General features: G+C 39.4%; 1 protein-coding gene across 7 annotated transcripts in view; it reads left to right on the top strand.

Annotated features, from left to right (window-relative positions):
* Nucleotides 1-23,268, top strand: part of zdhhc14 (zDHHC palmitoyltransferase 14) — a 242,312-nt gene that overhangs the window by 175,675 nt on the left and 43,369 nt on the right. For 4 of the 7 annotated variants that reach the window (XM_080200322.1, XM_080200321.1, XM_080200320.1 and 1 more), the window contains 3 exons: nt 4,118-4,220; nt 7,422-7,531; nt 11,045-11,147. In XM_080200322.1, the coding sequence (XP_080056448.1) occupies nt 4,118-4,220; nt 7,422-7,531; nt 11,045-11,147 (316 nt within the window). Of the gene's footprint in view, nt 1-4,117; nt 4,221-7,421; nt 7,532-11,044; nt 11,148-11,225; nt 11,429-17,670; nt 21,301-23,268 lie in introns of those variants that run through there. The other 3 variants (XM_080200324.1, XM_080200323.1, XM_080200326.1) reach the window with 3 other exon arrangements.

Genomic DNA, 23,268 nt, shown 5'->3' with positions numbered 1-23,268 from the left:
GCCCTTTGGCACTCCAAGCCTGCACTTACCGTGCTACCTGACTTGACTGTGCTAAATTGACACTAGTGTCAAGAGGATTAGCAGTGTAAATGTGTGGGTTATGGGATTAGGGCCTTGGTGGGATTGTGGTTGGTGCAGACTCGATGGGCCAAATGGCCTCCTTCTGCACTGTAAGGATTCTGTGATTCTATGAAGGTTGGAAATAAGTGACGTATTAGTGAGAGCAACATGCTTTTGTGAAGGGGAGCTCATGACTCACTAACTTGATTGAGTTTTTCAAGGAAGTGACAAAGATGATTGATGAGGGTAGGGCAGTGGATGTTGTCTACTTGGACTTTGGTAAGGCCTTTGAGAAAGTCCCTCATGGCAGACTGGTGCAGAAGGTGAAGTTGCATAGGATCAGAGGTGAGCTGGCAAGGTGGATACAAAACTGGCTCAGTCAAAGAAGACAGAGAGTAGCAGTGGAAGGGTGCATTTCTGAATGTAGGGTTGTGACAAGTGGCGTTCTTCAGGGATCAGTGCTGGGACCTTTGCTGTTTGTAATATATATAAATGATTTGGAGGAAAATTATTTGATTAGTAAGTTTGCAGGTGATACAAAGGTTGGTGGATTTGCGGATAGCGATGAGGACTACTAGTGGATACAGTAGGATATAGATCGGTTGGAGACTTGGGTGGAGAGATGTCAGATGGCGCTTAATCCAGATGTATGTGAGGTAATGCATTTTGGAAAGTGTAATACAGATAGGAAATATACAGTAAATGGCAGAACCCTTAAGAGTGTTGATAGGCAGAGGGATCTAGGTGTAGAGGTGCAGACATCACAAAGTGGCAACGCAGGTGGAGAAGGTAGCCAAGAAGGCATACTGCATGCTTGCCTTCATCAGCCGGGGCATTGAGTTTAAAAAATTGGCAAGTCATGTTGCAGCTTTATAGAACCGTGGTTAGGCTGCACTTGGAATATTGTGTTCAATTCTGGTCGCCACACTACCAGAAGGATCTGGAGGCTTTGGAGAGGGTGCAGAAAAGATTTACCAGGATGTTACCTGGTATGGAGGGCATTAACTTTGAGGAGAGATTGGAGAAACTTGGTTTGTTCTCACTGGAACGATGGAGGTTGAGGGATGACCTGATATAAGTCTACAAGATTGAGAGGCATGGACAGAGTAGATAGAAGCTTTTTTCCAGGATGGAAGAGTCAATTATTAGGGGGCGACACAGGTTTAAGGTGCAAGGGGCAAAGTTTAAAGTAGATGTATGAGGCAGATTTTTTACACAGAGGTGGTGGGTGCCTGGAACTCATTACCGGAGGTGGTAGTGGAAGTGGATACGATAGTGAGTTTTAAGGGGCATCTGGACAAATGCATGAAAAGGATGGGAATAGACGGAAGGGTAGGTGGTTTTAGTTAAGTCAGGCAGCATGATTGGTGCAGGCTTGGAGGGCTGAAGGGCCTGGTCCTGTGCTGTAATTTTCTTTGTTCTTTGTTATTACTGCTGGCTTCATAGTTTGCCCTCATGTCCCTAATGCAAAACCTTAAATCCCCAGTCCTTCTACCATCAGTTTAAGCTAACAGTCTTTGTTATCTACCTTATCTAAATCTATCATAATCTTGCATACCTCTTAAATCTCTGCTCAATTTCCTTTGTTCCTTAGAAAACAACCCCAGTTTCTCCAACCTAATCTAATGGCTAAAATCCCTCATCCTGGAAACCATTCTGTAAATCACCTCTGACCCTTACAAGGACCACACATCTTTGCTGTCAAGTATGGTGACCTGGATGCAGTACTCTAGTTGTGACCTAACCAGAGCTGTATCAATTTTCATGATGTCCCTGCTTTTTCTACTCAATACTTCTAATTATGAATCCCAAGATCCCACTTGCTTTGCTAACTACTCTGTGAAAATGCTTTGACACCTTCAAAGATCCATGCACATGAACTCCCAAGTCTCTCTGTCCCTGTACGCTCATTTGAACTGTGCCAATTACTCTATTGCCTCTTCCTATTGCTTTTCCCTATTGCTTCTGTCAAATTGCAGTACCTCACACTTCTCTGTCAAATTCCATCTGCCACTTAGGCCATTTTGCTGGCCTGAATCCTGTTGTAGTTGGTATCATCCTCATTATTAAGAATGGAATCATTGGCTAGTTTTGAGATTTTACTCTGCGTTCTAGTGTCCAAGTCATTGATAGATATCAAAAGAATAGTGGTGCTATTGAAACTGACCCTTGGAAAACACCACAGTCTCCATTTAATTAGTAATAGATTGTAAGGTTATGGGAAGAAGGCAGGAAAATGAGGATGAGGAGCGTGCCAGCCATGATTGAATGACAGAGCAGACTTAATGGGCCGAATGGCTTAATTCTGCTCCTATAACTTATGAATTTATCCTCCAGTCTGAAAACATAAGAACTAGGAGCAGGAGTAGGCCATCCAGCCCTTCGAGCCTGCCCCGCCATTCAATAAGCTCATGGCTGATCTGACGTGTTTCAGTTCCACATTCCCGCCCTCTCCCCATAACCCTTAATCCCCTCGCTTATCAAAAACCCTTCAGCCCGCGTCTTAAAAATACTTAGCGAGGCAGCCTCCACCACCTCAACGGGCAGAGAATTCCAGAGATTCACCACCCTTTGAGTGAAGAAGTTCCTCCTCAACTCCGTTCTAAACCACCCCCCCTTTATCTTGAGGCTGTGCCCCCTAGTCCTACTGTCCTTTCTGAGCGGGAAGAGCCTCTCCACCTCTATCCTATCCATCCCATTCATCATCTTATACGTCTCAATGAGATCTCCCCTCATTCTTCTAAACTCTAATGAGTACAAGCCTAGTTTATTCAGCCTCTCCTCATAGTTCAACCCCCTCAACTCCGGTATCAGCCTAGTAAACCTCCTCTGCACTCCCTCCAAGGCCAAAATATCCTTGCGTAAGTACGGCAACCAAAACTGCACACAGTACTCCAGCTGCGGCCTCACCAATGCCCTATACAGCTGCAGCAAGACCTCCCTACTTCTATATTCAATCCCCCTCACTATGAAGGCCAGCATCCCATTCGCCTTCCTGACCACCTGCTGCACCTGCAGGCTGGGTTTTTGCGACTCATGCACAAGGACCCCGAGGTCCCTCTGCACCGTTGCCTGCTGCAGTTTTTCGCCACGTAAGTAATAGTCCTTCCTACCATTATTCCTACCAAAGTGGACCACCTCGCACTTGCCAACATTAAATTCCATTTGCCATTTCCTGGCCCATTTGCCCAGCCTATCTAGATCCTTCTGCAGACTCTCCACACCCTCCGTGCAATTTGCCTACCATTAAATATAGCTTGCTATTTTCCATTTTTAAGGCAATTGTTTATTCGGGTTGACATTGACCCTCCCATTACATGAACTTTAATTTTATGAACCAGCCTTTTATGACTCAGTTCCTTGTTCTGGTTGCCTTCTCAATACTTGCAAGCTAATCTTTTGTATGCTTTATTTTTCCGCAAGTCTCTGTCAGCGTCATTGTATGTTCTTCCACCAGTTTCAACTCAGGCAGTAGACTCCAAGCTTGTTTTATTTGTATTTGCTTCAGGACTGCTTTGCCAATTTCTCAATCAACCTTACTCACATCACGTCTGTCCCCTGTCACCCCAAATTCAGTGACTTACATTGACTCCTGGTTAAGTAATGCTTTGATTTTTAAATTCTCATTCTGTTTTCAGAACCCTTCATGGGCTTACCTTGCCTTATCTCTGTAATCTCCAGCTCTGAGAGACATCTGCATTTCTCCAATTCTGGCCATTTAAACATCCTCATTGACAACCATGCCTTCATCTGCCAAAATCCTTAAGTTCTGAAATTTTCTCCCTGTCTCCACCTCTTTAGTTGCCTTTCTTTTTTACACACCTTTAAAACCTAACTCTTTCACCAGTCTGTCCTAATATCATCTTAAGTAGCTCAGTATCAAATTTTGTTAACTTTCCTGTGGAGTACCTTGGGATGTTTTACTATGTTAAAGGCACAATATAAATACAAATTGTTGCAATACTTTTCACATACACCAGGATGAATTCCAGAATGTACCCTTTATGGTTTTCTTTCTCAGTTGTATTTCATTGTCTCTCCTTGACTCAGTTATTACTGTGCTGGAGGCGGTTGTTTGTTTCTTCTCTGTGTGGTCAATTCTTGGCCTGTCAGGATTTCATACATATCTGATCAGCTCAAATCAGACCACAAATGAAGATGTAAGTATTTTGGATCATACAAGAAGCATCCTTCATAAAATGAAGAATGAATAATAAAATGGATTATTATGGATAAATAGAATGATTAACTGGCATTGATAATAAAAGGGTATAATCTAATAATGATATTGCTGTTCAAAAGTCAGAGTGCAGCCAAAACCTAATGAAATATTCTGAAATGAACAACCTTGATAAAAGATGAAGCCTACTGTCTTGCACAGATCTGGACAAATCCAGTTTTTACATTTGCTTTTAGAAAAAGGGAATAGCACAAGGTATAAAAGTAGAAAATGCTAGAAAAACTCAGCAGGTCTGGCTGCATCTGTGGGAAACACGGTACGAAGTCTCACAACACCAGGTTACAGTCCAACAGGTTTATTTGGTAGCAAAAGCCACAAGCTTTCAGAGCGCTGCCCCTTCATCAGGTAAGTGGGAGTTCTATGTACAAACAGGGCATATAAAGACACAAACTCCATTTACCACCCAGCCTTCAGGACTTCTTCCTGTATTTATCCCAATCCAACGCCGACATCTCCACATCATGCATCTGTGGGAGCCATGATGTGGAGATGCCAGCGTTGGACTGGGGTAAACACAGTAAGAAGTCTCACAACACCAGGTTAAAGTCCAACAGGTTTATTCGGTGGCAAAGGCCACTAACTTTCGAAGCGCTGCCCCTTCATCAGGTGAGTGGGATTTCAGTTCATAAACAGGGCATATAAAGACACATTCAGTTTACAAAATAATGGTTGGATTGCGAGTCTTTACAGGTAATCAAGTCTTAAAGGTACAGACAATGTGAGTGGAGAGAGGATTAAGCACAGGTTAAAGAGATGTGCATTGTCTCCAGATAGCACAGGTAGTGAGATTTTGCAAGACCAGGCAAGTTGTGGGGGTTACAGATAGTGTGACATGAACCCAAGATCCCGGTTGAGGCCGTCCTCGTGTGCAGAACTTGGCTCGGGACATCCTTTCCTACAGCGTATCAGGTAGACAACATTGGCCAAGTTGCAAGTATATGTACCGTGTACCTGGTAGATGGTTTTCTCATGTGAGGTGACAGCATCTGTGTCGATGATTCGGCATGTCTTGCAGAAGTTGCTGTGACGGGGTTGTGTGGTGTGGTGGTCACTGTTCTCCTAAAGGCTGGGTAGTTTGCTGTGGACAATGGTCTCTTTGAGGTTGTGTGGTTGTTTGAAGGCAAGAAGTGGGGGTGTGGGGGTGGCCTTGGCAAGATATTCGTCTTCATCAATGACATGTTGAAGGCTCCGGAGAATATGTCACACCTTCTCTGCTCCGGGGAAGCACTGGATGACGAAGGGTACTCTGTCCACCATGTCCCGTGTTTGTCTTCTGAGGAGGTCGGTGCGGTTTTTCGCTGTTGTGCGTCGGAATTGTCGATCGTTGAGTCAAGCACTATATCCTGTTCTTATGAGGGCATCTTTCAGCGTCTGGAGGTGTCTGTTGCGATCCCCCTCATCTGAGCAGATCCTGTGTATACAGAGGGCTTGTCCATAAGAGATGGCTTCTTTAACATGTTTAGGGTGGAAGCTGGAAAAGTGGAGCATCGTGCGGTTATCTGTGAGCTTGCAGTACAGTGAAGTGCTGAGGTGACCGTCCTTGATGTAGATGCGTGTGTCCAAGAATGCAACCGATTCCGGAGAGTAGTCCATGGTGAGTCTGACGGTGGGATGGAACTTGTTGATGTCATCATATAGTTGTTTCAGTGATTGTTCACCATGAATCCAGAGGAAGAAAATGTCATCGATGCATCAATGTGGTGCATCAGTTGAAGGTCCTGTGCGTTGAAGAGGTCTTGTTCAAGCCTTTGCATGAAGATGTTGGCATATTAAGGTGCGAATTTGGTTCCCATGGCTGTTCCGTGTGTCTGGATGAAGAACTGGTTGTTGAAAGTGAAGACATTGTGGTCCAGGGTGAAGCGGATGAGTTGTAAAATGTCATCTGGAGATTGGCAGTTGTTGGTGTTGAGTACTGAAGCAGTTGCAGCAATGTCATCGTTGTGGGGAATTCTGGTGTAGACATCCATTGTGATGAGGAGTAATCCAAGGCGGCCTTCGCGACACAGGACAACGCAGAGTCACTGAGCAGAGACTGATAGCCAAGTTCCGCACACGTGAGGATGGCCTCAATCGGGATCTTGGGTTCATGTCACACTATCTGTAACCCCTACAACTTGGCTGGGCTTGCAAAATCTCACTAACTGACCTGGCTGGAGACAATACACATCTCTTTAACCTGTGTTTAACCCTCTCTCCACTCACATTGTCTGTACCTTTAAGACTTGATTACCTGTAAAGATTCGCATTCTAACCATTATTTTCAAAATTGAGTTTGTGTCTTTATATTCCCTGTTTGTGAACTGAAATTCCACTCACCTGATGAAGGAGCAGGACTTCGAAAGTTAGTGGCTTTTGCTACCAAATAAACCTGTTGGACTTTAACCTGGTGTTGTGAGACTTCTTACCGTGGATCTGTGGGGAACAGAATTAACATTTCGAGATTGGGTAACCTTCAGAGTGTAACCACATGGTGCTGTCCTCTAACCAAAGGAAGGTAGGTTATGGAAGGGGATATAAATAAGTGCAAAAGTATTGGTCGAGTGTAAAGTTCTATTTGGCAATGTGAATATATGCTTATGTATCTATATAAGATTTGATAGAGGACAGAAAATTTGTTTAATACACTCTCACTACTAATTAATAATACAAGGTGTTAGGCAAATTAAAACTAATAGGACAAGGTATCAGTTAAAATCGTAAATGTAGATATTAGTTTTTCAGAAGTAATAAGGGTTGTCGCACATGGCTTAAAATTTATCTTTTTAGATTAGTAGTTGTTGATTCTGCACGTATTTGCTCTAATTGTTACTGTTACAATTTTATGGATTATGTCAAAGTGCTAATATTAATGCTGTATTCTGGCTGATTCGTCTGAGTGAACGATAAGACATTGTCCCAGCTGGTTTAACTTTGAATATGGCAGACTAATTTTATAGTAGACAGCAATAGCTGTAATTTATTGATTAATTTATAATGTTTCATGTTTTCTTAAATATAGAAACTGCAGGGTACAACAATTAAAATTGGTTGAGTATTTAAGTAATTTAATCAAATGTGTGGAAGTCATGTGTTTTGTTTATATGAACTATAGTTATGGTTAATTTTAATTTTGTTCTTGCAGATTAAAGGATCGTGGTCAAACAAAAGAAGCAAAGACAATTACAATCCATATAGTTATGGGAATATCTTCACAAATTGTTGCGCAGCTCTATGTGGGCCATTGCCACCAAGGTGGGAAATAATTGTCATGGGCAATTAGTCACTGTTCAGGGATTTCCTTCCACTATTTATTTTCCCTTTCACACAAAAAGGAACAAAATTGGGTTCATTCAAAGAATGTCTATTTTTAAAAGTCAGTGAATTAATTCAAAAACTGCAATGATATTTTTCATGATGTGCACATGTTGAATCAGTTATTACTAACTATTTACTTAGACTAGTTAGTTTTTACAACTATATATCAGCTTTTTAAAGGAAATCAGTAATGCACTGCAGTTCTAGATTTCTGGGCTACTTTTTTATCTGGACTTGGGAAATCCTGATTTATGCATTTTCGAGGATTGCAATATGCACACCTGATTCATGCGTGACTTTACAAGGGAATTTTGTCTTTTCACACATGGATTGGGTTCACAATTTGCAGCAATGATAGAATGCCTGCAAGTGTGGGTGCGGAAGTGCGCCGTTAGAAGACCTGCATCAGTTTTCCAACACAACAGCCCGACTCCAAACATGATTTAGATCTCACCTGTTAATGCTTAGCTGCCCCACCACCCATAAAATCTGATTTGATTTGACTTAATTTATTATTGTCACATGTATTAGTATACAGTGAAAAGTATTGTTTCTTGCATGCTATGCAGATAAAGCATTTCGTTTATAGAGCAGGAAAAGAGAGAGTGCAGAATGTAGTGTTACAATCATAGCCAGACGTGTAGAGAAAGATCAATCTAATGCAAGGTAGGGCCATTCAAAAGTCTGATGCCAGCACGGACAAAGCTGTTCTTGAGTTAGTTGGCGGGTGTCCTCAGACTTTTGTTTCTTTTTCCCAACGGAAGAAGGTGGAAAAGAGTATGTCCGGGGTGCACAGGGTTCCTAATTATTTTGGCTGCTTTTCTGAGACAGCAGGTAGTGTAGACAGTGTCAGTGGGTGGAAGGCTGGTTTGAGTGATGGACTGGGCTTCATTCACGACCATTTGTAGAATCTTGCGGCCTTGGACAGAGCAGGAGCCATACCAAGTTGTGATACAACCAGAAAGAATGCTTTCTAGTTGGTGGGAGTCGTAGAGGACATGCCAAATTTCCTAAATCTTCTGAGAAAGTAAAATCGTTGGTGGGCATTCTTAACTATAGCATCCACATGGAGGGACCAGGATAGGTTGTTGTGATCTGAACATTTAAAAACTTTAAGCTCTCGCCTATTTCTACTTCATCCCTATTGATGTAGACGGGCATGTTCTTCACTATGCTTTCTGAACCCGATGACAATCTCCTTTGTTTTGTTGACATTGAAGGAGAGATTATTGTCACTGCACCAGTTCACCAGATTCTCTATATATCTCTGTCTCATCATCGTGTGAGATCCAACCCACTACGGTGGTGTAATCAACAAACTTGAAAGTCAAGTTGGAGGAGAATTTAGCCACACAGTCAGTGTTGTATAAGGAATTTAGTAAGGGGCTGAGGACTCAGCTGTGTGGGGCACCGGTGTTGAGGGTGATCATGGGCACAGTAAGAAGTCTCACAACACCAGTTTAAAGTCCAAAAGGTTTATTTATTATCATGAGCTTTTGGAGCACTGCTCCTTCATCAGGTGAATCATCTGATAAAAGAGCATCATTCCGAAAGCTCGTGATATCAAATAAACCTGTTGGATTTTAAACTCGTGTTGTGAGACTTCTTACTGTGCCCACCTCAGTCCAATGCTGGCATCTCCACAATGAGAATGATTGTGGAGGAGGTGTTGTTGCCTATCCTTACTGATTATGGTCTGTGGGTTAGGAAATTCAGGATCCAGTTGCAGAGGAAGGAGCTGATCCCCAGGCCATGGAGTTTGGAAATGAGTTTCATAGGAATAATGGTGCTGAAGGCTGAGCTGTAGTTGATAAATTGGAGTATGACGTAGATGTCAGTACCATACAACCTCATTTTCCATGTGCCCCCACTGTGCCCATCCTGCCCCTGCTCCTTTAATATACATTATGACACTTCATTGAAAAGGTAATGTAATGTGGTGAACAATTAGATGATGCTGGTCAACATCAGGGTCAACTTACCTTTGCAGGACAGTATCATACAATAGAACACATGTACATTATAATACAGCACCTAATACTGAGATTTAAAGGTGTCAAAACATTTAATTGAGCTACAATTATCTTTAAGTATGTCCCCAATTCCTGAGCAGGCTTTTCGCATTCTTCACAAAAAAACTTAGTATGCTTTTAATGGGGTCCTAAAAACCGGTACTGGGAAATCTGAATTTCTTCTCCTATTTAAAATTGGGAACCTGACCCCAATGGGAGTGAGTTAGCATTTTGCACACTAGACATTCCCAACTCATGAAAAAGTCAGAGAAAAATCCAATTAGAGGTATAGATAGGGTGGTCCGTGATAGCCTTTTTCCTCGGATGGAGAAAGCTAGCACGAGGGGACATAGCTTTAAATTAAGGGGTGGTAATTATAGGACGGATGTCAGAGGTATGTTCTTTACCCAGAGGGTGGTGGGGGAATGGAATGCCCTGCCTGCTGCAGTTGTAGATGCGTCTAGTTTGGGGGCGTTTAAGAGGTCCGTGGATAGGTTTATGGATGGAAAGGGATTGGTTTAGGTTAGAGGGTCATTGCTTTTCTCTTAATTGGTCGGCGCAACATCGTGGGCCGAAGGGCCTGTTCTGCGCTGTAATGTCCTATGTTCTATGTTCTAAAAATGTCACGGGGTCAGGGATGTAGGGGAAATGTATATTTGCTCCAAAAGTAAAAGTGCCGTGCAATAAAATGCATCTGACATTCAAATGAAAATTTGGCCCAATCTGTCTACTTTCATACATGAATCTCTCCGTGTTGTCCTGGTCAGTGTAGGTTATAAGACTCTAAAGTAGGAGGTGCAAGAAAGAGAATCTCAGGAATGCTTGATTTTCCTACCAATCCAAATGGGGAATCGCCTGCCATTTATCTGATACTCAATCACCATTCATGGAAGCATAGCTAATGTTAGGATCTCTAATCTGGAAAATTACAAATGTGAATCAATTCAATGCCTCTATTCAATGACACTAATGAAGTGCTGTTAATTTTAAAGATTTTTCTTTTTTTAAAAAAAGAACAAACCATTCTTAAGAAGTATTAGATTTAGTAAATTTGGCTCTTATGTTAACTTTTGTAGGTCATATATTTAAATAAGTGTGGTTATACTATCGGCTTTTTTTAATAGTTTCTTGGTCTGTTCACATTAGTCAACTAAACAAATAGAGATTAGATTAAATTCCACCAGGTTTACTTGCACTTCCAGGTCATACGCTGATCATGGCATGAAAATTAAATGATTATTTTTGAAAAAGATGGACTGGAGGAAACAAACAGAAGTTATATTAAACTATAGTTCTTTGATCTGTTCAAATGTTGCAAAAGCTGGTGATGTTACTGTTCTTAGCCTATAACATAACCATGAAAAGGTCTTGTTATTCTTCGTCCAAGTAGACTTTTGTTGTCAATTATTAACCACACTTTTACTTTTCTTTTTACAAGCTTAATTGACCGAAGAGGAGTGATCCAGTCAGATACGCCACAGTCAGTTGCAGCACCAAATGGGATCACTACGTATGGGGCCACACAATCTCAGAGCAACATGGTAGGATCCACACCATAGTGTTGCTCACTGCGATCCTGTCATTGTTTATTTACATCACCTTTTTTCCATTTGTTTCAGTAGTACATTTCATCTATCCCTGAAAAAACTAGGCTAGTAAGAACAGCTGTCCCAAGCTACTGCGATTTGAGAGGTGCCCTGAACACATGAACAACCTTATTGCTTCAGAGAAATGTGTCATATGCAGTTTAACGAAAGAATACTGAAGAATGGAGAATGTGAATGTCATGGAGCCTCTAGTCCTTCTGTTTAAGAGAATAAAGAAATGCAACTAAACCCCAACTGGTGCAGCCAAGTAGTAAACCATTTCCAACATTCATGTTTAGTACAGTTTGAGGTTAGTTTTCAGCTTTATTGAAACTATTTTATATATTTAGAAAGAAGAATGCTTGCATCTGTGGCGAAATATAACCTGTGGTAGAGAGAAAAATATGAAATGCTATTTGTATCTTTTTCACAAGTAGCGGAACTGCATTACAGATGGATTCATAGGTTGATTTTGAGGCCACTTTAGCACCTAGGTAAATGCTTTTTAGTAGTCCAAACTCAATTATTTGAATCTCCACAAGCAGAGTCTTAATTTTGACTTGCACAGAAGTTTCAACACAGAACAGACCATTCAGCCTTACTGGCTTGTACCAGTGATTAAGTACTAATGCAGTTCCTCCCATCATAATTCATCAAACTCTCTGTGCAAATATCTTTCTATTCCTTTTGTCTGCATGTACTCATACAGCTTCTTTTTGCAGGCACCTGTGCTGTTCACCTCAACCACTCCCAAGGAGTAGTAAATTCCATATTGTAACGACTTTTGGGGAAAGAAGTTTTTTCGTGGATTACCTCATGGATTTATCAGTGATTATGTTAAATGTTTAGTCCTTTGTTTTGAACATTCCCATTAATAGAAAAATGTCCTTTTTATTTGTAACCAACAAAACCCATCACAATTTTAAAGACCCCTATTAGGTCATCCCTTAGGCTTCTTTTCTCTTGAGCAAAGAGCATGAACCTATTCAGGCTTTCCTGATTGCTTTCATCTCTCAGTTCTGGTAACAACTTTGTAGAATTTCTTGGTATCTGCTTCAGTGCCTCTACATTGTTTTGGTAATATGGCAACCAGAACTACACAAAGTATTTTAATGCGGTGTATCTAAAGTTCGATAAAAGTTTAACACAATTGCTGTTCAATTTTATTCTTCCTAAATTAACCCCTGTGCTTTATTAGCATTCTCATGATTTTGTTAACTTGTGTTGCTGCTTTTAATAATTTGCGAATGTGTACTGCTAGATTCTTTCACTCCTCTATCGACCTTACTTAAATTATTATTTTACAAGGAGCATATCACCTCTTTATTCCTCCTACCAAAATTACCACCTCACTTTTTTTTACATTAACTTGCCATTTATTGCCAATCTACAAGTTTATTAATGTTGTTTTGTATTTTGTTGCAGTTTTCCACTGTATTACTGATGCTCCAATTTGGTGCCATCTGTAAATTTTCAGTGTATTCCTGCCTTCAAACCAATTGGCTAAGTGAAGAACAGTAATTACCCTAGCAAAAATTCCTTCTGCCAGTGTGCTTAACTACCTTTAACCACTACTCTGTTTTTGTTCTTTAGCTTGCTATTCATCCTGCTACCTGTCTCGTGACTCTATGTGCTCTGACCTTAATTATTAGTTTATAATGCAGTATCTCATCAAAGGCCTTTTGGAAATCCAACTATAGTCCATTACCCTTGTATATTGCCTTTGTTACTTCTTCAAATAAATCTGTAAGATTAGTCAGTAAGCATCTTCCCTTTTGATGTTCATGTTGACTATTTACCTCAGCCACTCCAGATATTTTTCTATTATTATCATCATAGAAAAGTTCAACACAGATGATGATCGTTTGGCCCATCATGCCTGTGTTGGCTCTTTGAAATAATGCAATTATTTCCTATCCATCCTGTTCTTTCCTCATGGGCCTGAAAATATTTCTGTTTCAAGTACTTATCCATTTCCCTGTTGGTTGTCATTGAATTTGCTTCCATCACCTTTTAAGATGGACTGTAACAACTCACTGCATAAATTGTGTTTTCCTCATCTCTAGTTCTTTTGCCATCTTTGTCTCATCTACTCTTTAAAAACTCTTCATGTTGGCAGTAGCGTAGTGGTATTGTCACTGGACTAGTAATCCATAGTTGTAGTAATGCTGTGGGCATCAGTGTATCAATCCCACCATGGCTTATGTTTGAATTCAATAAAAATCTGGAATTAAAAGTCTGATGACAACAACAAAACCACTGCAATCTGCCACCTTTACCTGGCCTGGTCTATACGTGACTCCAGACCCACAGCAATGTGGTTGACTCTTTGTTGCCCTCTAAAATTCAGTTCAAGGACAATGAGGGATGGGCAACAAATGCTGACACTTGCCAGGACACCGACATCCCATGAAAGAATAAATAAAGAAAAATTAAATCCCCCTAACTTACTCTGTTCTAAAGAAGAATGACCCCAACGTTTCTAGTCACCCCATGTACTTCTTCATACATTCTTCCTAAAGTACAAAGCCCAAAATAGGACAGTGGCCTAGCCATTGATTTATAAAGGTTTACCACAACTTCTTTCCTTTTGTATTCTATGCTTCTACTTATAAATTGTACTGTATGATTTTTCAGCTGCCTGATTAACTTGCCTTTCTACCTTCAAGGCTTTACTTACATGTATCCCCTGGACTTTCTGCAATTAAATCATTTAACATATATTGCCTTTGAGTTTAACTTTGCGTAAAATGTCATTATCTTTCTTTGTCTTCCCTATGAACAACATTAAACTATAAGTTTATAATTCCCTGGACATATTCTGCCTCCCTTTTAAATAATATCTGACATTCAGTCCTCCAGCATTATACTTTTTTCTAAGGAATTGTTATAAATACAGTAGGTGGGATTTTCTGCACCCTCTGTGGTGTGTTTCATGGCAGTGGAGGCAGCCTGCCAATGGCCTTGTGAGTCTGCTGCTGTCAATGGGGTTTCTTGTTCTATGCAACCCTCCCGCCGACAGGACTGGAAAATTCTGGCCAACACATAATATATAACAATTCTCTTCCCTAGCTTCTTTCAGTGACAGTGGATATAATCCATCCTAGGTTTTTAGCCACTCTAAGTTTAAATTGCTTATAAATTATCTCCCAGTCTTTTAAATTTAAAATACCTGTTTCAATCTGTTCCTTGCCCTAGGTCTCCCTGGTAAATAACTGAGGGAAAATAATTATTCAGTATTTATGCTATTTCAATGTCATCATCTGAGAGTTTATTTGTATTACTTAGTGGCCCAGTCTCTATCGTGATTTTGTTTGGTGATTTTTTTAAAAAAATATTCCATGATAGTTAAATTTTATAGCTCTTCGTTTGTTTTCCTACTGTTTTTTGGATTTTAATAACCTCGTCATGTTTCTTTTTGCCATCCTTTTTGTTATTGTCTATGTGCTTAGTGTGTGTGTTTTTTTAGTTTTAATTTTGTCCTTATCTCTCTTTATCCATGTTTTTCATTATTGAATAGCTTGTTCTTGATTTTCAGCCTGAACACTCTTGATCAGCTTTTTAAATTATTTCCAGTCTATTTCTTTGGTCTTCGTTGTACATAAGTCTTTTATAGTGATTATTTTAAACATTATTATGTTGTGATCATTTTGTATAGATGTTCCTCTACATTTACTTTGCTTTGTTCTATTGCTGTTCCATTATTAGATCCAGCAGTTACCATTAGAATCACCATTAGGTGATTTTCCCCTATTAGGCTGATCAATTCTTCCTTATTTTTATCTCTGTTCCTATGGATCTTTCTATCTCAATGTTAATTGTGAACCTTTTTTCTACTGCCAATTAGTACATCTATCCAACTCTCCCACCACTATCCTTTCTAAATCTGTTATTCCCTGTAACATCTAATTTATTCTTCAGGGTGTGGGGATCTAGGCCAGCTTTTATTGCCCATCTGGAATTGCTCTTGAGGAGGTAATAGTGAGCTGCCTTCTTGAAGTGCTGATGTCTGTGTGGTGTAGGTACATCCATTGTGCTATTGAGAAATGAGTTTCAGGATTCTCACCCAGTGACAGTGAAGGAATGGCAATATGGTTCCCATTCAGGATGGTGTATGGCTTGGAGGAGTACCTGCAGGTGGTGTTCCCAGTCTCAGTCCTAGGACTGCCAGTCCTATTCTTTATCGAGCCATGTTTCAGTTATCCCTACTATATCTGGCTCCTCATTCTATGCCTGTTATTGCCCCATTTTGTTTTGGATGCTGTGCACATTGTTACCATTGTTGGTAATTTATTTTGTTTATATTAAGCATACTACCCACTTATATTTATGTTCTATAATGGTAAGTGTTCCTTGCCATTTACATTACCTTTATTTTCCATTTTGGTCTGATCTTTACTCTCATTGCTTATTTTATCTTCAGCTTATGTTACTGCCACCAGAAATTTCTGCCCTTAGTTTAAAATTCTATCCATGATTCTATTTTTCCTTTCCATTATAACAGCTGAGAAATTCTAATTATAACATCTCGCGTTGGGTAATGCCTTTCACTCTATAGCAGTGGTGGACAGGTGGTAAACCTGGATCCAAATGGTGTCCAATCTCTTGTGTTAGAATTCAGAAGTTTTTAGTACAATCATTTTAAAAGGTTGATATTACATTTCATTTTTATTTGCACGTTCAACTTATTTAACAGAACGACCATAACCTGTAGGAAGCCTCATTAATTGTTTTTTAAATTGTAACATTGGATTGTTAGAAGTCTTTGTTGACACACATCACAGTAACTAAAAGGTTGCAGATTTCCAATCTACTTTCTTACTATGTGTGCCAAATTAGAATATATTTTTCATCCCAACCTTATACTTCAGGGAATAAAACAGTCTTTTCAAGTTGGTTACAAACCTTTTATTCAAATTGAGGTTGAGCATGATGTCCTTTTTTTGCTATGCATGAACAGATCTTTCACATTTGTATCAATAGAATTAGATTGGTTTGCTAATTTTCTGCTAGCGATCATGTTTAGGTTAGCTGTCTTTTATTTCAATTGATACTGTAACTCTTGCAATGTTCTATCCAAAGCTGTTGCTGAACAATATAAATAACAATATACTATGTTATAGGCAATGTTCACTTAAAAAAGGCTAAATCCCATTAAATGTTGAAGCAGCTAGAAACATTTCAGGAATGTTAAAGGTTTTTTCCAGGGAAAAGAGACCTAGCTCCCTCAACTATCCTCATAAGGCATGCCACCCAGGCAACATCCTTGTAAATCTCCTCTGCGCCCTCTCAATAGCTTCCATATCCTTCTTGTAGTGAGGCAACCAGAACTGTGCACAGTACTCCAAGTGGAGTCTGCCAAGGGTCTTATAAAGCTGCAGCATTATCTCCCGACTCCTAAACTCAATCCCTCGATTAATGAAGACTAGTAACCATACGCCTTCTTGACCACATCCTCCACCTGTGAGGCCGATTTGAGTCCTATGGACCCAGACCCCAAGGTCCTTCTGATCTTCTACACTGCTAAGAGTCGTACCCTTGATATTATCCTCCTTCATCCCATTGGACCTGCCAAAATGGACCACTACACATTTATCCGTGTTGAAGTCCATCTGCCACTTCTCCACCAAGTCTTGCATCCTATCTATGTCTCGCTGCAACTTCTGACATCCCTCCAGATTATCCACAACACCACCAACCTTCGTGTCATCAGCAAACTTACCGATCCATCCCTCCACTTCCTCATCCAGGTCATTTATGAAAATGACAAACAGCAAGGGTCCCAGAACAGATCCCTGGGGCACTCCAGTGGTGACCGACTTCCATGCAGAAAAAGACCCATCCACAGCCACTCTCTGCCTTCTGCAGGCAAGCCAGTTCTGGATCCACAAAGCAACAGCCCCTTGGATCCCATGCCCTCTCATGGAGTAATTTAGTTAATATGAATAAACATATATCTTTTGATTTTGTTTTAAAGGCTCAGCTAGAAATTTGAATATACCAAAAATAATGAAGTTAATAGTACAGTATAATTCTGGCAAGTAAGAAAGATAATCTTGCATTTATATAATACCCATTATGACCTTATGATGTCTCGAAGTGCTGTACAGTCAATGAAATATTTTGAGATAACATCAATATTGTAATGTAGGAAAATGAGCAGTAAATTTGCACGCAACCAGGTCCCGCAAACAGCAATATGACAGTTACCAGATAACCTGCTTTGGTGGTGTTGGTTGCAATGCTTTGCACAACATTTGGTTGGTTGAGCTTTAAAAAAAATGATAATTTGTGTTTTGCTGGGCATTTATGTGAATTTTAAAAGTAATTTTGCCATATAATTTTCTCAAGTTTTGATCATTTAATTTAGAAACTATTATGAGATACTCTGTTAATATTTTAACACTTCGGTTTCAGCCAGCTAAATTTATTCTTCCTGAGGCCTGATTCACTTATACTATAAATCAACTTTCCACAGGTGTTCTCCCAACCACCTACAGTCATTCGACGTGGGATTGGTGGAAACACTTAAGTAGCTGTCAGTACCTATTTTCCAGGGTTTCCACCAAAGTTGGAGAAAAAAGTTTGGAGAAACCTCATGGAAATTCACCCAAATAAATGAAAAAAAAGTCGTGCACTTCTTTGATGTGCAAGTTTGATCTCATTGTATCAAGCTTCTATGTAAAAAGCACAACGTTAAAAGTATTTATTTCATAAGTATGCAATTTGGAACCTGTATATCTATTTGTACAGGCATGTTTGCCATTTGGTAGATGTTTGATACTTATTTTACTGCAATACCTGCTTGAATTGCTTGAAAATTGAATACCAACTTTCCTATTAATGCTCTGATTCAGTACAACAAATAGAAAGCATCAATGGAGTTAAATTGAGATGTATACAATCATACAACACTATTTACAATATATTTACAACCATTTACAAACTAAATCAATGACTTGGATGAAGGAACAAATGTATGGTAGCTAAATTTGCCAACAATACCGAGAAAGGCGGGAAACTAAGTTGTTAAGAGGAGGTAAAGAGTCTGCAGAAGGATATAGATGGATTCTGCAAGTGGGCAAAGAAATTGTATAATTTGGAAAAATATGAACTTGTCCACTTTGGCAGGAAGAATGGAAAAGCAATATTCTACTTAAATAGAGATTGCAGAACTTAGTTCAGAGGAATCTGGGTGTACTGGTATATAAAACACAAAAATATGCAGGTAAAACAAGTGATTAGGAAGGCAAATGGAATCTTGGTGATTATTGCAAGGGAAATCAAGATCAAAAGTAGAACTTTGGTGAGACCACATCTGGAGCATTGTGGAGTTTAAGTTTTGTTATTTGAAAAAGGATATAATTTCATTATAAGCAGTTCAGAAAAAGTTCGCGTGAGAGTATGTTTCCTCTCCTCCATGAGGGAGACTAAAATTAGAGGACAGAGTTTAAGAACGTTAAGATGGAAATGACGGCTGTTAGTGTGTGGAATTCTCTTCCCCAGAAAGCAGTTGTAGCTGGTTCATTAAATTTATTCCAAGCCAAGTCCAAGTTAGATAGATTTTTGATGGACAAGGATTATGGCAAGCAGACAGGAAGGTGAAGTTGAGAACACAATCAAATCAACCATGATTTTATTGAATGGCCTATGTTTCTGCTTCTAAGTCCTTGTTCCTAATACCTAACATCTGTGTATTTTCAGTTTTTGCTTGATGCATACTGTTTGTTATCACTTAGCCCTTTTTTGAAAGATGAGGAATCTTCCAATGTGACCAATGCAAGCTGTTATTTAGAAACAAAGTCAATGCTACAACCCATCTTTTCGATCTTTTGTATTCAAATTGAATTGGCTTTATATGAGAAAAATGTACGCTACTTCTCATCAGTCGGCAGCGCATTTGATGTTACTGAATCTGTTCCCAGTTTCTTCAAATACCTGAGCACTGTCATTTAATACTAATAACAATGCAAATCTCATTATTCCGTCCCTCTCTAGATCATTGGATGTATAGGGGAGGGGTTACAGGAGTGAAAAAAATGAAGTGTGTATCGAGAAGTTCCTACAGCTCTTCCCCAACAGCAAAAGGAAGATTTTTTTGTTTTGTAACACCTCCTAAAGAGTGCAACTAATTAATATCTTGCCCTGTGCACCAGCTTCCAAGAACTGCTCAATATTATATTGACAGGCATGAGTTGTCTCTTTTAATGGTACCATGAGATTAATCTTTGCTAAAGTATCTTATGATTGCTTGAGGAAATGGACTTTTAGCCAATCAAAACAGATAAGTGGCCTTGATTTCAGAAATAGAAAGTAGGTCAGGATAACAAAAATAAGTTGTGAACAATTAAATATAATATGTAGCAAGTTGAAAATTAAAGTTACAGTTCAGCAAATTAAGCATATGAATCATCTTTAACTGGTTATTTTGTTTGTTTTTAAGTGTTTGGTACTGTTGCAGCAAGAAGACTTTATCATTATTGCTGTTATGTAAAGTCAATCTTTAACCTTAATGAAATGCTTTTATATTAAAACAAATTGGCTGGCTCGGGGAGTTCAGAATTTCGGGAGATACCAACACTCAGGGCTAAAGTTGTATATTTTTAGATGAGGGCTATTATTTACACATAGGGAGGTTGCTTGAGCTTGGAGTATGCATCAATACTTGAATTATATTTGGAACTTTCACATTCCAGTTTCAAAGACCCCAGATTGTTTTCTTACACAGATGAAACAATTATAGGGAGATGAAGAATTGTTATTTTACAGATCACTTTCTTCTGTAGTTTCAGTGTCTGGTCTTTGTTATCTAAATCTGTTTAGAGTGCCCTCATTGTTTGTACTCCAATGTTGTAATAGATTTGCATATTTTTATAATGTTGGCAAATAAATATTTGGAAATAGTTACCAATTTAAAAAATGTTATGGGCAGGCCATCTAAAGAAAACCTACATTGATTGAAAACACTAGGAGTCATTCTATCCATTCTGATGTTTTTAATTAGGGAATATTTGATTTAATATTGCATCGATAATATATAATTTAGTTTAATAAATATAAATTGAATCCATGTCATTTTTCAGAACTGGTGAACCATTTCTAACCATTTCTTGCCATTTCTAATCAGGGAAAAACTGATATCCTACCACCATAATTGGAAAGAGACATAACCATGAAACAAAGTAATAGTGATCCCACTCTGCAGCCAAAATCTTCAATGTACAGCAATATAACAGCACAGGAGAAGGCTATTAAGTCCATACCAGCTCTGTACGGCAATCCAATCAGTTCTATTCCCTTACTTTCTTCCTGTAGCCCTCAATTTTATTTTGTTCAGTGTCCATCCAATTTCCTTACGAAATTTCCATCATCTCCACCTCCACTATCGTTATTTTGCTTCGCTAACTACTCTGAGTGTCTCCTACCACCTTCAAACAGCTATACACTTGAGGCCCCTATGTGCTTTTGCAACTGATTGTTATCGTCCTTGCTGTTTGCCACACCTGATACGATGAAAAGTGCTTTTAAATTGCTACTCTTTCAGTATTTTCTGTCCATCAACAATCTGATTTCATCACTCATGTCCTTGTTTAATTCCTGCTATTATTTGTTTTATTGAGCTGTAGGTCACTTTTCATGTAAAAATGCATTTAATTTTTTTTAGCTATCTGTAATGTTTCTGCATCAATTGAAAATCTAGCAAAATTATCTCAAATTTAGTTTGAGAATATTTTATCAGAATTCCCAACTATTTTGTGGTTCCAATTGTTTCTTCAATTCCACAATGTACTACTTAATGTGAGCAGTTTACAAAAAGCATCTTGTAGGTGTATCAATATCTGCAATAAATTAAACATCTTGAGTCTGGATAGACATTTTGTCTACAGAACCTTATTCCCTTAAGTCATGTTTTTGTCATACTTCTGTGTTAACCTTTTTCTGCTGATAAATTGTCCATATTTATAACGCAAAATACCCATGTAAGTTTGTCACACCATAATAACAGCCCTCACCATTGGTGAAGATGTAGTGCCTCAATTTTGTGTCCCCTGGCTCATCAACTTATAATGAGATGCTGGCGTTGGACTGGGGTAAACACAGTAAGAAGTCTCACAACACCAGGTTAAAGTCCAACAGGTTTAATTGTAGCAAACTTCACATTTGCTACAAATAAATCTGTTGGACTTTAACCTGGTATTGTGAGTCATCAACTTACAGGTAGAGGAATTCCCAATGGTCCTATCAGATTTACATCTCTGCTTCCCAGATGTCTGAAAATGTTGATATTTAGCTATAAGTAGCAGCAAGTCAAAATATTGTGTATGTATGGCTAAATGGAAACTAATTATTCTCCCCATCTTCTAACTCCACTTCACCCATTGACTAAATTTGGCCTTGACTCTCCCAGTTGGAGAACTTTTCATTGAAGGATGCAAGATTTTGAAGGAGCCTGGCAGAATAGAGACTGAGAGTTTGTTTTCCCCTGACTGGCGTATGGGGAATGCAGGGGAATAGTCTCAGGAGAAGGGCCTGAGGTGAGGAGAAAATTCTTCATTCAAAGGCTTCTGAATTTTTGAAATTCTCTACTCTAAAGAATTTTGGATGCTTCACCACCTGAGATTTGTTCTTGGAACCAATGGATGTGGGCAGCATGTGAGAAAGTGGAACTGAGGTAGAAGCCATGAACTGTGATGGTATTGAATGGCAGTGCGGGCTCAAGGGGCCATTTGGTTTTTTCCTGCTCTCCTGTTTGAGTGTTCTAAGTACAAGGCCATGGCAGCATATTAATAAACTAAATTGAAGAGGAGGAAAATACAAGTTGGTCCTTCTAGCATACCTCAGTCCATGATGGCTGAACATCATGATTAAACTTAGAAATTAGGAACACGAGTAGGCCATTCAACCCTTTGAGCATGCTCTGATAATCGATATAATCATGGCTTATCCTCTTATCTCAATGCCATATCCCCACTTTCCCCCTATACCTCTTGGAACCATTAAAATCTAAAATAAATCTGGACACATTCAGTGATTTGGCCTCCTGTGGTCGAGGATTCTACAGCTTCAGTATACTCTGACTGCACCCTCTGATTCTAGATTCTCCAAACTGGGAAAACATCCTCTGTGCACCTAGTCTGTCTAGCCCTATTGCATGTTTCAATCAGATCTCTTATCCGTCCAAACTATCGTGAATACAAGCCCAGACGAATCAATCTGTCCTCAGGATGGTCCTGCCAATCCCAGCATCAGCCAAATGAGCCTCCGCTGCACTGTCTCTATGGCAAGTATATCCTTTCTTAGGTACAGAGGATAAAATTGCATGCAATATTCTGGGTGTGGTCTCACCAAGACCCTGTATAACTGCAACCAAAAGAGAAAATGCTGGAAAATCTCAGCAGACCTGCATAACTGCAGTAAGACATCCCTACTCCTGTACACAAATCCTCTTGCAATGAAGGCCAATAGACCATTTGCCTTCCTAATTGCTTGCTGCATCTGCATCCCTACTTCCATTGACTGGTGTACAAGGGCACCCTGTTTTCTTTGTCCACACTTCCCAATATATCATTTAAATAATACTCTTCCTTTCTGTTTTTCAAATTGAAGTGTAGCCAGATTGTACTGCATCTGTCATGTGTTTGCCACTCACTCAACTTGTTTTAATCACCTTGAAGTCTCTTTGTCCTCAAACTCTCAAATCTGCCCAGTTTTGTGTCATCAGCAAACTTGGAAATGTTACATTTGGTTCCCTCATTCAGGTCATTTACATAAATTGTGAACAAACATTCATTCCTGCACTATTCAACTACTCACTGCCTGCCATTTAGAAAATGACCCATTTATTCCCACTCTGTTTTTTGTTGTCAACCAATTATAGAATCAAAGAATCCTACGGTGCAGAATGAGGCCATTCAGCCCATCAGGTCTGCACCAACCACAATCCCACCCAGGCCCTATTCCCATATCTCTAACATATTTACTCATTAATCCCTGTAACCTATGCATCCTGGGATACTAAGGGGCAATTTAGAATGGCCAATCAATCTAGCCCACACATCTTTGGTCTGTGGGAGGA

Source organism: Carcharhinus amblyrhynchos, chromosome 12 (assembly GCF_965287045.1).
Source record: "Carcharhinus amblyrhynchos chromosome 12, sCarAmb.v2.hapA, whole genome shotgun sequence".
Lineage (NCBI taxonomy): Eukaryota > Metazoa > Chordata > Chondrichthyes > Carcharhiniformes > Carcharhinidae > Carcharhinus > Carcharhinus amblyrhynchos.
The sequence above is the reverse complement of the archived record's forward strand: the minus strand, read 5'-3'. Positions and strand labels throughout refer to the sequence as shown.